This window comes from Salminus brasiliensis, chromosome 13 (genome assembly GCF_030463535.1).
Source record: "Salminus brasiliensis chromosome 13, fSalBra1.hap2, whole genome shotgun sequence".
Taxonomy (NCBI): Eukaryota; Metazoa; Chordata; class Actinopteri; order Characiformes; family Bryconidae; genus Salminus; species Salminus brasiliensis.
The window spans coordinates 3,453,095-3,470,889 of record NC_132890.1 but is presented as its reverse complement, the minus strand read 5'-3'; the positions used below and the strand labels follow the sequence as shown (position 1 = coordinate 3,470,889).

General features: G+C 44.5%; 1 protein-coding gene across 9 annotated transcripts in view; it reads left to right on the top strand.

The window, feature by feature from the left end:
- Positions 1-17,795, top strand: part of shank3a (SH3 and multiple ankyrin repeat domains 3a) — a 221,080-nt gene that overhangs the window by 183,787 nt on the left and 19,498 nt on the right. For all 9 annotated transcript variants that reach the window (XM_072694768.1, XM_072694760.1, XM_072694759.1 and 6 more), the window contains 4 exons: positions 576-651; positions 9,497-9,579; positions 13,015-13,139; positions 14,241-14,376. In XM_072694768.1, coding sequence (XP_072550869.1) covers positions 576-651; positions 9,497-9,579; positions 13,015-13,139; positions 14,241-14,376 — 420 coding nt within the window. The remainder of the gene's footprint in view (positions 1-575; positions 652-9,496; positions 9,580-13,014; positions 13,140-14,240; positions 14,377-17,795) is intronic.

Here is a 17,795-nt window from a genome sequence, read left to right as displayed (position 1 = left end):
TCTCTCTCTCTCTCTCCATGCTCTGCAGTTCCTGCAGTGCTCCACCTGTTGGAACACATTACACATTAATAAACTGAATACTGATGTAAGTGAGGCTGGAGCAGGTGTGTAGACGATGAAATCAGCTGAACCAGAGCAAACCCTGAACTCTGTGAATACCGACAGCTTTACAAACCCGTCTCCCAGCGCACAGTCGCAGGCTTAGTCCTGCTAATCACATGTGAGGGAGTGTACATACCATTGGTTTGAGTGTGTGTATATATGTGTGTGTGTGTGTGCACATGCGCATAGTCAGCAGATTGTCCTTCAGGAGGGGAACAGAGCATCACATAAATCTAGCAAGACTTGAGACACCAGCCCTATTAACCAGGCACACTGCTCCAGGATTAATGAGCCAGTCCTCCTTCCTACACACACACACACACACACACACACACACAAACACACACACTTTTCATTATAAACACTGACTGACAGGCAGACGGGATTGCGCATGTTTGCACGATCAGAATGACTGTGTCACTCTCCTGTTTCAGGTGAAGGTGTGAAACCGTCTCTGTCGTGTTCTCTTACAGAAACAAGAGAGGATCGTACCAAGAGGCTATTCAGACACTACACTGTCGGCTCTTACGACAACTTTACCTCTTATAGGTAGGTTGATACCAATGTGTTTGTGTGTGTGTGTGTGTGTGTGTGTGTGTGCTCAATTCTTTTTCACATTATATATAGATAGATAGACAGACAGACAGACAGACAGACAGATAGATAGACAGACAGACAGACAGACGGGCAGGCAGGCAGGCAGACAGACAGACAGACAGACAGACAGACAGATAGATAGACAGACAGACGGATAGACAGACAGATGGGCAGGCAGACAGACAGACAGACAGACAGACAGACAGACAGACAGACAGATAGATAGATAGATAGATAGATAGATAGATAGATAGGCAGGCAAGCAGGCAGGCAGGCAGGCAGGCAGACAGATAACATGACATATAACATATGCCATAACCTTTGTAATTGCCAGGTATCCACTGTAGTTAGGGTGTTGTGTAGTTAGGGTGTTGTGGTGGGAGGGAGGTTCAAGTAGGCCTATGCTGTAGGCTGAACTGAAAGGAGCTGATTGGGTCATGTAGGCTGTCAAGGCTATTTATTAATTTTGCCAAATGAGTAAATCTGTGTGTATTAATGTACATAAACACACTGTAGCTGCAGGCTTTGAGAGGTATTTCCACCCTCACACACACATACACACACACACACTGCCATGGCCCTACTATAAACCCCCTTAGTCACTACATCCTAACTACATATTTTAGATAGATAGATGCAAACACACACTACATGGACAAAAGTATTGGGATACATTTCATCCTCAATAAATATAATGTCTGAATCAGTCTCATTGCCACAAGTGTATAAAAGCCCCTGGTGAAGCTGGTGAAACTTCCTCCCTTCTAGATATTTCATTTTTGTCCATGTAGTGTGTACATATCATCTCTGTCACGCAAAATCCTTTCATCTCCATCTGGGTTATTTTTTTACTGGTTTTGGTTCATACTGTACCAGAATTCCATGAGGAACGGACCAATAGAAATGTCCCAAATCCATCTTTATATTGACTTCTGTTAAAAGGTGATGTTTTTTTCTTCTCCTCTAAAAAGTTTTAAAGAGTTTTGAAGATACAAGGTTCTTGCGCGATGCTATATTACTATGTATTCCTTCCTGTGGGGTTGGAGTGTGTTGGGCAGTTTTCAGATGACCAGTCAGGGCATCAGCCAGTGATGGGTTTCAGCGTTAGGTTCTCAACAGTGATGTGTTGTCTCTGCCTGTGCGAATGAGAGTGCAGAGCTGAACTGAGGAAGCCATGGTTTCTGAACTCCTCTTCTGCCATCTAGAGGCTGGAGAGCGTCATTACATGAGCTGAGTGCGCTCTTCTGGTGCAGACTTTGTCATCATCATGTCAACTTACATCTATTATCTCCATCTGTCTCTGTACTACTGAACCTCATGTCTTATTCCTATGAGAGCTGTGCAGTCTGCCAGAGACAGACCTTGTTATTGTTCTATTATTATTATTATTATAAGTCAGTGATATATGGCAAACTGTTGTTTCAGAGATATGAGGTCATCGATGATGTCATGACAGAAGAGCTTATAACTTCATGTGTTCAAGTTCAAGTTCATCATGAACGTCTTGAAGCCAGTGTTATTACCCTGCTGGACGAGCGAGGAAGGAGTGATGTTGGGAGAAGAAGAGGGGATGGAGTGATTTAGGCAGTGGAGTAGAGAGAGAGAGAGAGAGAGAGAGAGAGAGAGGATTAATGACTGGAGTCTCTCTGTCAAACTGAGCGTCCCCACTCTATCCGTCTTCCTTCACTCGCTCTGCCCAACAACAGCAAACAACAAACAGCAAACCAGGCTGAGCTTGTCCCGCCTCACTGCCGGTCTCACGCCTCACACAGTGTCGCAGTCACACAGCTGTACACTGATTTACTCACTGATTAACAGAGCACTCCGAGAGTCTTAGCATCTCTTAACTGACTGAAGCTCTGCTGTAGCCTTAACTGCCGTGCAGGAAGGTTCCACAACGTCCCCCAGGTCACCGCCTCAGAGGTGGAGTGGCTGCTGGGTAGAGGGGTAGAGTGGTGTAATAGCTAAGTGCTGAAAGTTGAAATGAAAGGCATAGACACCGGAGGGGGGATTATGGCAGAAGGCTTGAGTGCTGTCTGACTGGGTAACATTTAAGGGGGATGGTTGCCTGTACTGGCATATTTGTAGTGTAGAAAATTTGTCATGTCTGTGTGTGTGTGAGTGTGTGTGTAAGTGTGTGTGCGCAAGTGAGTGAGTCAGCAGTGATTTAGTATAAAGCCTTAGTGTGTATTTATAAATGTCTCTGTTCTGTAAGATCACAGGTGTCCCAATACTTTTGGCCATAGTACATATAGTTATATATGCTTGCATATACCTAAAAAATTTTATTTACCATATATAATATATATGTATATATGAAGATTGATAAATTCATATCTATGCAAATATACATGCAAATATCTAAATATACACCGATCAGCCATAACATTAGTACCACCTGCCTAATACAGAATAGCCCCTCTCCTTGTGCCACCCTAACAGATCCAAGCATTCGAGACATGGACTCCACAGACCTTTGAAGATCACCACCATGCACCATGACCTTAGCAACAGACCCTTGAAGTCCTATAAGTTGTGAGGTGGGATCATGTGGATGAGCCTTAGGTCACCGTTTGTCCTTTCTTGGAACATTTCTAGTGGATACTGACCACTGCATACCAGAACAAAAAACCCCACAAGATCTGCCTGATGTTTTGGAGATGTTTTGACCCAGTGGTCAGCCACCACAATTGGCTCAAATTCTCAAATTCATCACCACTACTAATGTTATGGTGGATCGGGGTGTATATATATATATATATATATATATATATATATATATATATATATATATATATTTAGGAGCAACCCAGATTCATCTGATAATGTTTCAATGGACCTAAATACTTTTTCAAGTAATATAGTAATATAATGTAAAATAGCGTATTATATAGTAATATAACTCATTGAATGAGACCCTGTTTTCTTTTCCCCCAGACAAACCCTAGCTTTAACTTGCTGCCTGCCTCACTGATCCTAAATTCCTACAGAAATGGGATGGCATTCACTCTCTGAACACTCTGAAGTTCACATTAAGCGTCTTCTTCTTCGCTCTGGGTGTGCATTCAGCCCAAAATGGGTTAGAATAAGTCCTTTGTGCCACCCTAATGTGTGCGCAATTGTGTATGTGTGCAGAGTGTGTTTAGCATGGAACGGAGCAGAGATTTGAATGAGGATGCTTCAGAGTGGCGTGGAGGTCTGCCAACCGATCGCATCTTAGAATGAGAAACGAAGCAGAGCATGGAGAGAAATGAGCAACAGGAGAGTCATTTTCACATTCAGCAGGCAAACACTGATGAACCGTACCCATAAGCCAACAGCACGTGGCAAAACATGTGGTCAGTCAGTGGTTCAGTGGCACACAATATGGACAAAAGTATTGGGACACATGCCGTTACATTGTTTCTTTCGAAATCAAGTGTAATAAAATAGACTTTATCCGGCCTCTACAGTCCAGGGAAGAAGGCTCTCTACTACAATTTTGTAACATTGCTATGAGGATTTGATTGAATTCAGCAATAAGAGCGTTAGTGAGGTCAGGATGTTGGATGATGATCACCACTTCACCTCATCCTATAACTCCCCAACTTATCCCAAAAAGTACTGGATGGAGCTCCACCATCCATCATTCCAGAGAACACAGTTAGTTCCACTGCTACACAGCTCAATGCTGGGGGGCTTTATACCCCTCTAGCCCATTTCTGGCATTAGGCAGCATGGTGCCAATAGGTGATGATGTTTATCTGCTCCAGAGAGTCTTATTCTAGTGGCTGTGTGTGTGTGTGTGTGTGTGTGTGTGTGTGTGTGTGTGTGTGTGCAAAGCTGAATGCATTCAAATTAGAAAGGGTGTCCACTTACATTTGGACATGTAGCGTATCTCCAAAATGGTCATTTTGTAAGAAAAGCAGAACCTTTTTAATATTAGACAGCAGTGATATGGCTGGCTGCTGTGATGGCTTTCTTCTATATCAGGTATAGCATTGCCTGTCGACTAGGTCAGCTGGGCTAGCTTGTTCATTGGCTGCTGGTTTAGACATTGTATAAGCAGTGATGCAGTCTTTCCGAGAACTGTACCTTCTACCAGCGAATATTACAGCCTGTCTGGACTGGTGGGTTAAAGCTGACTCACTCTCCCGTTCTGTTCAGTGTAGTGTTCTTCTGTGTTGTTGGAGCAAGGACCAAAGGCCAAAGTACTGTGAAAATACCTACTTGTGGACGAAGCGACCGGCTTAAAAAATATACTTAATATAAAGGAAATCTAGACTTATTAAATTATAAAATATAAGTTTTGAACTGAAAGTGACTATATATGCTGATTATACACAGATCAGCCAAAACATTAGTACCAACGTGACATGAAATGCACTGATTATCTTCATCTACAGTGGCCCCGTGCAAAGGAGAGACATACATTAGGCAGCAAATGAGTGGTCAGTTCTTGAAGGTGATGTATTATTGCAGGAAAAGGGGTCACGCATAAGAATCTGAGCCCCTTTGACTAGGGTTTGACTATGATGGCTAGACGACTGGGTCAGAACATCTCCCAAACATCAGGCAGGTCCTGTGGAGACAGGGTCTTGGGGCCCAAGGCTTACTGATGCTCATGGAGGCTACACCTTACCAATTACAGGGCTTAAAGGATCCGCTGCTGATGTCTTCGGTGGCGGATACCTCAGCACGCCTTATGAGGTCTTATGGAGGACAAGGAGGACATTTTTCAGCCATTACCAACCAAGTAATTCCAAACACATTCAGTGATTTTGAGGTCTGGTTTGCTTTTTTCTTGGTAGACTTTAGACTCCAGCCTCTACAGTCCAGGGAAGAAGGCTCTCTACTATTATTTTGCAACATTGCTGTGAGGATTTGATTGCATTCAGCAATAAAAGCATTAGTGAGTTCAGGATGTTGGATGATGATCACCACTTCACCTCATCCTCCAACTCCCCAACTCATCCCAAAAGTATTGGATGGAGCACCAACCATCCATCATTCCAGAGAACACAGTTCTTCCACTGCTCCACAGCTCAATGCTGGGGGGCTTAATACCCCTCTAGCCCACGTCTGGCATTAGGCAGCATGGTGTTAATACGTGATGATGTTGATCTGCTTCTAGTGGCTGTGTGTGTGTGCACATCTTTGTTAAATTAGAAAGGATGTCCACATACATTTGGACAAGTAGTGTATCTTTAAAATTGTCATTTTGTAGTTCTAGACACATTCAGTGATTTTGAGGTCTGCAGTTTGCTTTTCTTGGTAAGAGCTTCCTGATCCGCTCCATCCTTTTAGACCTTTTAATGTTGGATGGTCTTCTGAAAATTAATCATTTCTGTTTGTTTTGACTGGAAATAAACTAAATGAAGGTGCTCTGACATTTGGACGATACTGTATTGACCAGGCTGCAGCCTGGCGCAACCCAAGAACAGTGATAGTTTGTAGCGACGCTGCAGTTTGAGAGTTTTTCCAGTGACTAAGGAGCATGCATTACACTCTGTCTCATTATCCAGCCATCTTTTAAACCTCCAGCTAAAAATGCTAATGCTGCTAATACTGAAGGAAAGCTGCAGATGAAAAGGGCTGGTCAGCATTATGCAGATGAGATCATGCTAACTGGTTCTTTCTCATTTTCCTTCATTGTTAGCCACGTTAGCTTTTATCTTCTGAAGTATTCCTGAAAGCTCTGGTTAAGCAGAACCACATGCTTCCTAAGCTCACAAGATACAATGCATTCTGAAATGTTTGTGGACACCACTTCTAATGAATGCATTCAGCTGCTTTAAGCTGTACCCATTGCTGACACAGATGTGCAAATGCATGCACACACATACAGCTTGTCTAGTCCCTGTAGAGAAAATAGTCGAAGTATTGCCAATAGAATAGGACTCTCTGGTGCAGATAAACATAAACATGAACATATTGGCACCATGCGTATTTCCAAGTGTGGGCTAGAGGGGTATAAAACCCCCCAGCATGGAGAACTGTGTTTTTCGGGATGAGTTGGGTAGTTGGGGATGTTAGGTGGTGATCATTCAACATCCTGACCTCACTAACGCTCTTGCTGCTATATGCAATCAAATCCTCACAGCAAAGCTCCTCCAAATGTAGAAAGTCTTCTTCCATGGACATGGAGTAAACTCTTGTTAACTCTAGCTTAACTATGGCCTAGCTGTCTTTGGCCTAGCTTGGGGTCCTCAGGGCCTCCCATTTTTTGCTATTTTCCAAGCTCAAAACACACCTAAACCGAGTAAGAACCCTGGGGCGTTGGATAGAGCAAGATCTGGACAAACTAGGAAGCCCTGAGGACCAGTTTCAGAGCTACTGGCCTTGCTAAATCCACACAGACGCAGCTTCTGTGAATAGTTGAGTGAGTTTTATCATATTCCCATTAGATTCAGCATTACAGATAGGATCAGCCATTCCAGACATTCACTGATCTCTAACCAGGGTCTGAAAGCCTATAATTAATATGGATTCCTTTTTTTCCATAAAGAACTGAATTGAATGTCATGTGGGTTGTGGTCACGGCCTCGCTGTAAAACGCCTCTCCGGGAGGGAAGAGAGCTGAGGCCCCAATGCAAGCACACCTGTCACGGGGGGCTTGTCTGCTCTCCTGTAGGATATTGTGCCTCAGTCTCGTTAACCCAAGACACTAATGCAGTGGAATCATCTGTAATTGATCTAATTGATTCTTCACTGCCCAATTATGTTGCTGTCACTCCTAATGCATCAGTGGTGAACACACCAGAGAGAGAGAGAGAGAGAGAGAGAGAGAGAGAGAGAGAGAGAGAGCAGGAGAGATACACATAGAAATGAAAAGAGAGAATAATAAATTCTCCATGACAGGAGTTGAACCCTGATCAGAGACTGATCGGAACAGTACCTAACTCAGACACAGCTTTTAATGACACTGCAGTGTCGTACAGCCATATCTGCACTATGCCTGTGATACACTCGGTAAACTGGCGGGACACAGGGACTTTAGCCTAGATCAGCCATAACATTAAAACAGGTTAAATTAACTGCACGGATTGTCTTGTTACAATGGCGCATTGTCTGTGTCCAAATATTTATGGACACCCCTTCTAATGAATGAATTCAGCTACTTTAAATAGCACCCATTGTTGAGTAGCACCCATAGCACTCCATCCAATTCTTTCGGAATAACTTTGGGAGTTGGGAAAGAGGTGGGGTGGTGATCATCCAACATCCTGACCTCACTACCAAATGCTCCTCACATCAATGTCCAGGGAAGAAAGTCCTCTTCCCTGGGCAGTGGAGACAATTACTCCACCAGAATCAGGATAAACTCTTGTTAAATACCCTGGGGTTTGGAGGACACAATGATTAAGCAGGTGTCCCAATACTTTTGTCAGAAGTCAGTTCTTGAAGGCGTTGTATTGGAAGCCAAGCATACGGATCTGGGACACTTGGACAAGAGCCAGCTTATTGTGGTGGCTAGACAACTGGGTCAGAACATCTCAAAACATCAGGCGGGTCTTGTGGGGTGTTCCCGGTATGCAGTGGTCTGTACCTACCAAAAGTGATGCAAAGAAGGACAACCGGTGAACTAGCTTGCGACAGGATCTTGAGGATCACGTCCTAGACCCAGGATGCTCATGGAGGACCCACATCATCACAAAATACAGGTCTCACAGGGATCTGCAGCTAACATCTTGGTGGCAGATGTATCACAGGACACCTTTCGAGGTCTTGCAGAGGTCATGCCTTGATGGGTCAGAGCGGTTTTAGTAGCACAAGGGGGACCGACGAAATAGCAGGCAGGTGGTTTTAATGTTATGGCTGATTCAGAAGAACAAATGAACGAGGTCTTTCTCTATGTTGGTAACCAGCCTAGTTTTTGCAGATCAGACAGGATCTTGCAGATTTAATAGGGAAAGGCCTGCAGCTATCATTTGAATAAAGGGCAAGGACTGCTGCGAGGTGGGTCGTAATAATGTTATTTGTGCGGTGTGAGAGGTGGCTTGTGTTTGTACGATGACTGAGTCTGAGCTCATGTGAGTGAGTAAGAGCTAAGAACAGAATTGCCTGGGCTGTTTGCACTAATGGATCCAGCTATAGCCATCTCTCCACACAACCAGACAGATGGCTGCTGGTGGAGTTCAGGGGAGGGGGCTCTGTGTATGCGAGTGGCTGTATGCGTCTGCGTGTGTGTATGTGGGTGTGCTGGAGGAGTAAGGGAGTGGGAGGAAGAGACCACCCTTGCAATGCTCTCTCTCTATCTCTATCTCTCTCTCTCTCTCTTTCTCTCATCAGGCTGAACTCTAATGCAGCTCACAGCTCACACAGTCTTTAACCTCAGCTTTGCTCACTGTTAGCACTGTCAGTGAGGGAGAGAGAGAGAGCGGGGTGAATGCCCTCATATTTCTGCTAGTCTTTTTAATAGCCTAAAAGGGATGATATTAGCATTTTGTCCAATCTCTTAATGCAGTAATGCAGGCTGCTGTGGAGTAGTGCAGTGGGACTAAAAACTCCCACCTGGGCATTTTTTTTTTTTTTTTTGGTATCCATTCTCTTTCTCCCCAAAGCACCTTTTATCCTGATTGGCTTGTCAGCAGAACAAGAGGAGGACTGTGGTGGTTTTTGTTGTTGTTGTTGTTGTTTTGGGGTTTTTTTACCCCATCTTCTATTTTTCTCTCTCGATTTCTGGTCTGGACAAGTCAGGCAGGGTGCCTACAGAGAGTACCGGCTGTGGCCTACTGGTCCTGGCCAGCCAGGGGCGCTCCTGCTTGGGCATGGTGCTGGATTCTGACCTGGGCCTCCTCTTCTCTCTTCTCCCTAGTGATTACATCATTGAGGAGAAGGATGCCGTGCTGCAGAAGAAAGAGAACGAAGGTTTCGGCTTTGTCCTGCGAGGAGCGAAAGGTAAGCCCGCCTGCTTGAAACTACTCATCAGCTTTACAATGACCTACCTGGAATGAAGGCACCATTCACATGGCTGTAGAGGAACAATGCAGTTACAGCCCCATTCAAAGCGCGGTAGAATAGAGTAATCCTCTGTTCAGTCCTGGCCATGAAAGCCAGTAGAACCTATTATGTGATAGAGTGAGGGTCAATCACTCCAGGCATGCTGGTTGTTGTGGGTTTTTTGTTTTTTTTTATTTGAAGGACATGTACAGGGTCTCAACATGTACTTGAGGAACTAGAACTAGGCCAGTTTGACCTCAGTAGCCATGCCAAAGAGGATCGATAATCCATAATCGGCAGCGAAAGTCTGCATTACAGTGTAGTAAACCTAACAGCCACATTCTGCCACCTGACCATCAAAAACGTCTAGAATGGTCAGCTCTTAAAGCAGTGATGAAGACCTGTTCAGATGTCATACGCAGATGTTTCGCACCTCTTAGATATGTTTGTAGGGATCTATCCCTTCATTTTTGGTGCATAACCATAGTAGGTGACTCTAAGCCCAGCAAAAGCAGGTGACCTTGCAGACTAGCCCTCAGTAGATGGTGACCCAACACTATTGCAAATCATGAAGCAACATTTTAAACCTGTTCAGTGGATCAAGAACTCGATTAAAGCTGTAAGGAAAGACGTGTCAAAGACAACCATAAAGAGAAGAATGACCTCAGAATGACAACAGAGGAAATAGCACAAGCCGTAAACCACAGCTAAGCTTCAAGAAGAGAAAGGCCAAGTTCCAGTTTATCAAAAAAGCCTGTAGAGATCTGAAGCCAAGCCCTGTGCACTGATGAGACGAGGAAGATTAACCTGCTCCTCAGTGATGGATCATGAGACCGTTCATGATCTAAAGCAAAGCACTTCATCAGTGTGAAACATTGTGGCAGGAGCATGTGTGACTGCCAGTGGACTTCACCTGGGAGCCATATGGTGCTTGACCTTGCAGCAGGACAGTGACCCAAATCGCACTGCAAATGTAGCCATGGAGGTCTTTTAATGAAGGGGGGAAGCTGAATGTCCTTAATTGGCTGAGGTTGTTACCTGAACTAGGTCGTACTGGGCATCATGACAATGAACCCAAGAGTGAAGGCAGTAAAAGTGCAGTAATAAGTGGAGCAAGGAAGAAGCCCAGTGTCTGCTGTAGTCTATAGAGCACAGACTCGATTACCAACAAGTACTAATGGGGAATTGGGAGCGACTGTATGAAAGGGCCGATGTTTCTATATTTCAGTCCTGGTCATGGAAGCCTACTCTACTGTGTACCTAAGGACTGGTAATAGGCCAACATATCACTCTAAGATTCAAATCCCTCTGCATTACAATGCAGTAAACCCAATTCTCACACTCTGCTACCTTAGTTGGCCTACAGTCAGAAGCTATTGTATTTAAGAGCTGTTCTTTCTGCATTTCAATGCTGGCTTTGGAAGCTATAAGCACTTATAGCTGCCTAAATGGGGAGTTACTGGGCTGATGTTTCTATGTGCTTCACCCAATATAGCATTAAATTAAAGCCGGCGTTCACATAGGCCAACTTAACAAGACCAGAATGTCTGTGGTGTGCGTGACATTTTTAAATCGGACGTTCTGATCTGGGTCGCTTTTGTATGTGGTATTGAAGTCCAACATATGTCCAATATGCAATTCATGCAACTTTTACGTCCATTCAGATATTCCTATGCAGTGAAGTAGCTGCCATGACTCCACAGAGACCCATCCTTAAAGTCTTTGCCCTCTCTCGCCTCCTCACTCTCAAGATAACTTGCTTCCGAGTTTGCAGCCGGCCTCCACTGCACATTAGCCGGGCCATTCAAGAAGCAGCTGTTACTGTTTTGATTGTTTTGATTGACTGGGTTTTGATTGTTTACCTCTGGACGAGGGGGTCCCGTGAAGCATTGCTCTTTTGTGCATGTGCAAATATCAGATTTGACGAGAACGTCGGATTTGGCCCACTTTTCCTGCTGTGTGAACAGAGCCATTGTTTCCCTTCAGATCCACTGTGCTGGACTACGTACCCTCTCCAGCACAAACTGTATGGCTGTCCAATTACTTAACCCCTTATGCTCCGTGACTACCGTAATCAGTAACTACACGTAAAGCAATGCAAACTGGCTGAGTTGTTCCTAAGTGTTCCTTCAGCATGTTCAGAGCAGGTTGATGGCTCAGACAAGCAGCAGATTTTTTCACACTGGATGATATGCATAGATATGATGATATGCACTGATACGCTATATGGACAAAAATATTGGGACACATGCTCATTTATTGTTTTGTCCAAAATCAAGGGTATTAAATCAAGGGAGTTAATCTGGCTTTTGTTGGAGTGACTGCCTCTACTGTCCAGCGACAAAGACTATCTACTATCTATTTTGGAGTAGCGAGCTTAGGGAGGTCAAAATGTTGGATGATCATCATTCCACCTCATCCCCAATTCCACAACTCAGCCCTTATACCACTCTTAATACCTCTCTAGCCCACTGCCATTAGGCATTATGCAAATAGGTCTATGTTTATCTGCTCTAAAGAGTCCTATTCTATTGGCACTACTTCTCTACATGGACTTTACAAGCTGTGGTCATGTGTGCATTTGCACATCTGTGTCAGCAATGGGTGTAAATTAAATTAGCTCAATGCATTCATTAGAAGGGGTGTCCACAAACATTCCAAGGAACTTTCCAAAAAGTTCCTCAGAGTCTTAAGACTATATGAGATCCTTCAGATCTTCAGATTTCAGACCTGAGAGGGAAGCTCAAGGGTACCTTCCTTGTGATCATGATTAGATCTTATGGAAGGACATCAACCAGGACATTTGAAGACCTTGTGGCTTGGTCACACAGTGAGGCTGCACCATCATCATCGTGTCTCACCCAACATGGAGTTTAGTTTGACCTCAGATAGCCGCCAGGAGGGGCACAAACTGTATGTGTATGTAGGTGTGTATGCCCAGTTTTTGGGGTGGCACCATCCTGGGTAGGAGGTATGAGCTCCTAGAGCCATCTGTTACCCACATGGTGTCATGTTTTCCATTTTCTCTCTCTCACTTCCATACACACACACTGCCTCTCTGTCACCATATCTGTGTCACTCTGGCTCACTTTGTGTCTCAAGACAAAGGACATCATTTGCAGCCTGACTCGCTAGCTATTCCCTCAGACAGCTATCTATTCCCACAGCCTCCGACAGCTAACTACTCCCTCTGACTGCCCCATCTTAATTATAATCAACACAGCTCAGCTCCACGGAGCCTCACCAATGCCCCAAACATCAGGACCATTGCCATAGCAACATGAATGTGGTTGTGTGTGTACACTAGACCCCACAGGGCTGCTGCGTTCAGAGTAGCCTTGAACGTCTCTTTTGTTTGTCTGCTTGTGTGTGTGTGTGTGTGTGTGTGTGTAGCGGAGACACCCATCGAGGAGTTTACCCCCACGCCTGCCTTCCCTGCGTTGCAGTACCTGGAGTCTGTTGATGTGGAGGGCGTGGCCTGGAGGGCGGGACTAAGGACAGGTGACTTTCTGATCGAGGTAAGGGCTCAATCGCTTCCATTTGTTATTCCTGCTTTTTACACACATGGACAAAAGTATCGGGACACCTGCTCATTCATTGTTTCTTCCAGAGTCAAGGGTATTGAAAATAGTTTAACCTGCTTTTGTTGGAGTAACTGACTCTACAGCCCAGGGAAGAAGGCTTTCTACTAGATTTTGGAGGAGCATTGCTGTGAGGATTTGATTGCATTCAGTGACAAGCACCTTAGTGAGTTCAGGATGTTGGATGATCACTCATCCAACTCATCGCCCCTCCTCATCCCCAACCCTCCAACTGATCCCAGATGTATTGGATGCAGCATCACCATCATTCCAGAGAACACAGTTCTTCCACTGCTCCACAGCTCAATGCTGGGGGTGCTTTATACCCCTTCTGGCTCACGCCTGGTATTGGGCAGCATGGTGCCAATAGGTTTATGTTTATCTGCTCCACAGAGTCCTATTCTATTGGCAGTGCTTCTCTACAGGGACTAAGCAAGCTCTGTGTCAGCAATGGGTGCAACTTAAAGTAGCTAAAGGATTCATTAGGAGGGATGTCCACAAACATTTGGACATAGTACCAAGGCTAATGTAACTAATAATATACACTAATGTAGACGAATGTAAATAATGTTAACAAGACTAACTCATACAAAAGAGAAAGATGTGCAGAATTTCATAACAAGAAGACCTTTCCAACTGTTAAGCACAGGGCTCGTGTTGCAGCCAGTGGCACAGGCAACATTCCACAGCTAGAGGGCATTCAATTAAGTATCAGCAAATTCTGGAAGCAAACATCACACCATCACACATTTCTACAGCAGGATAAGGATCTCTACATCCATAATGGACTACCTCAAGAGCCGCAAGCCGTCTTTTGAGGTCTTTTGTGGATAGACCTCAAAAGACCTCAATGCAGCAAGATGACCCATGTAGAATGACCGAAAATCACCCAAGCATTTATTAAAAGTTTGTACAGGCTGTAATATGTGCCAAAGTGAGTGTTACTGGGTATAGCTAGCACTTGGTATATGAATCTCATTCAGATATTTAATATATTTGTGTGTGTGTGTGTGTGTGTGTGTGTGCTAATTTACTCAGGTGAACGGGGTGAACGTAGTGAAGGTGGGCCATAAGCAGGTAGTGTCCCTCATCCGGCAAGGCGGGAACAGACTGCTGATGAAGGTGGTGTCCGTCACACGCAAACCCGAGTCCGAGGATGTGGTCAGGAAAAAGGGTAAGACTCCCTCAGAGTATGAACATCATCCCTGTTGTGTGTTGGGTCGTGTGTGTTTCTGAAGACGTGTGTGTACATGTCCTCGCCTGCCGTCTCTCGAAGAGTACTATAGGGCGATTCTTTGAGTCGGTGTGAGTTTCATAAGCACTGCTGAGTGTGTTGGCCGGGCGGGACTGCTGTGGTAGTGTGTTAGCATTGGGTCAGAAATGCTCTACAATCTAAAGTTGCTAGGTAACCAGGCTTTGATGTCACATATGTGTCTGTGGCAGGGAAAAAGCATCTGTAGAGCTGATGTACTCTTTAAAAAGGCTAATATAAAGTAAGTGAGTCTGCGAGCAAGTAGAGCTTTTGCCTATGGCTGTTTTGTTTCAGCTATAGGCTGAGGCTGAGGTTGGGGGTGGGGGAGCCTTGCCTATCCGGTGTCGTGTTGAAAGATGGGAGATTTGAAGGCAGCCTTGAATTCAGTTTCATTGTGGAGTGGTTTTTGAAACAGGCATTGTCCATCAGCAGCTTTACTAGCCACTAGTATTCAGCTACAGCTCAGCAGAGAAAGGTCTCGGTAGAGGTTCACCTGGCTTTGACGGATGAAATTATATAATTGCAGAGAAAATGAACAACCGCAGACACTGAGTAGAGGCTTAATTCACCGTGCTGAGGGCTTGGTTCTAAAGAGGTGAAAATTTACTGCATAATACATTCAAATGTATTTCTTAATATTGCCTGTATACCAACTATGTTTATTATACATTACTTTAAAATATATGGAGAAATATTATACACAGGTATGTTGCATATCTTAAAATGAAGATATTAAATATACATTTAACATGGCTTTTTTTGCTATTTTTATTTCATTTTAAACAAAAGTTACACAAAAAAAACAACAAATAAAAATGTTGGTCAATTTCATATATGTTTAATATGTATTTCTTTATTTGCCCATTTTCATACATTTCATACATACAATTTCATAGTTTTTAAATAAATGTTTAAAGGATATGTGTAAAATGCATTTTTTATATATATTTAACAGATACTTTTGCCCATTTTCATACATTGCAAAATATATTTGAATTACGATACATTTTGAGCATTTTTTTTTCCATATGGGGTCCTTTTCCAATAGTCACAGAAATTAACATAAAATATCACAGCGCCACCTGCAGTACTGGAGAGCCCATCACAACAACTGCATTCCAAAACCTTGGCTGCAGGGTGGGTCCTCAGTAGGAACCATAGAGAGTTATGCAGGCATATTTTGTCCATGTGTAATGCCCCGCCCTTTTTGGGTAAAAACAATGGCTTCTTATTGGAATAGTGTATCCTGCTTTTGTTGGAACAACTGTCTTTACTGTCCAGCGAAGAAGGCTTTCTACTAGATTCTATAGAAGTATTGCTGTGAGGATTTGATTGCATTCCTCAACAATAGCATTAGTGAGGTTGGGATATTGGATAAGGATCACCATCCCACCTCATCACCTTATACCCCTCTATAGCAAACACCTGGCATTAGGCAGCATGGTGCCACTATGTTTAAGGACTAGGCCGGCTGTGTGTTTGTGCATTTGCACATCTATGTCAGCAATGGGTGCAGCTTCAAGAAGCCGAATGCATTCATTAGAAGGTGTGTCCACAAACATTTGGACATATATTGTAGGTGGCTAGCTTCCACCCAAGCTGAAGCCTTGCAGGGCAGCAGCTGGATGTCACTAGGAAAAGCTGAGACTCTAACTGCGGAGCCCGTCTTCGTCTGGTCGACAGCATGAGGATTTTTTTTTATTGTGGACAGGGCTCGCTCTCTCGTTCTCTGTGAGAGAGAGAGAGAGAGAGAGAGAGAGAGAGAGAGAATGTGCGTCTACACACTTTAATGTGGAGCCAAGATATTAAAACTAGACGTCTCATTACACTCGCGGGGTGATTCGGACAGGGACGGAGCAGCGTTCTTATTTCCTCCCTCCATTGATGGTCCCGTATCTGCACAATAATCTATTCAGTATCCATGTAAACCATCCTGCCTTCTCTCTGCAACTCCCACACAGTCCTGACCCCTCTCTCACCCTCGCGTGTGTTTGTGCAGCCGTGCAGAACAGCACAACGCGCAGTGCTACCTGCCGCCGGAGATTTTGGCCACATCTGACTGTACAGCAGGTCGGGTTCTCTTGCAGTGTGATCGTGATAATCACTGGGATTCATTTGCCATGGCAATAGCTGAGAGGCGAGACTGGGCCACACTGGGTGGACAATGCGGCCGGCCCTTTTAAAGCCTATTAGGAAGGGATACATTAACGCAGCGTACCTCCAGCAGAGCTTCAGAGCATCACTTCACTCTGCTGGGCAAAATATGGGGGAGAGGACATCACGCCTGTGTAACTTGGGCAGCCCAAAAGACTCTGGCCCCTCCCCCCTGCAATAATAATGTGTGTGTTGGTTGGTGTCGGTGTGTGTAGGTGTGTTGGTGGAGTGTGGGAGTGTAGCTGCATTATTACAAAACTTACAGACACGCAGACGCACAGACTGCAGCTCGGGGATGCAGAGGCTGCTCATATGTACAGTATTAGTGTATCAGCACGTTCCTGAGCCCTCTGTGAGCAAAGGCACATACATATGTACTAATTACTGTAATGTCAAGTTTCCTATCTCTCTCTCTCTCTCTCTCTGCCTGCATCTCTCTCTCTCACACACACACACACACACACACACACAGTGATTCTCACAGTTTAGCTGCATCAACCCAGGCCTTGCTCCTGCCTGAGTTTCCATGGTTACTACAATGAACGTTTGAATTTAGCATTGCATTGAGTCTTGGTATTTCTCTCTCTCTCTCTCTCTCTCTCTCTCTCTCTCTCTCTCTATCTCTCTCTTTCCCCCCCTCCTCTCTTTCTCCCCTCTTACTTCTTTCTCCTCTTTTTCCTTTCTCTCTAACTCCCCCCCTCTGTCTCTAATTCTTTCTATATCGCCCCTCTCTTACCCCTCTCTTTCCTCCCTCTCTCTTGCTCTCTCTCTCTCCTGTCTTAGTTCTATCTTTCCTCTCTCTCCCTTTCCCTCCCTCCTTCCTTCTCTCTCTCTCTCTCTCTCTCTCTCTCTCTCTCTCTCTCTCCTGTCTTAGTTTTATCTTTCCTCTCTCTCCCTTTCCCTCCCTCCTTCCTTTTTTCCTTTTTTGCCTCTCTCTCTCTCTCTCTCTCTCTCTCTCTCTCTCTCTCTCTCTCTCTCTCTGTTTCGTTCTTCTCTCTCTCTCTCTCTCTCTCTCTCTCTCTCTCTCTCTCTCTCTCTCTCTCTCTCCTGTCTTAGATCTATCTTTTCTCTCTCTCCCTTTCCCTCCCTCCTTCCTTCTTTTCCTTCTCTCTCTCTCTCTCTCTCTCTCTCTCTCTCTCTCTCTTTCTGTCAGAGGAGTTTTGGGGCGGATATCACTGTGAGAGAAG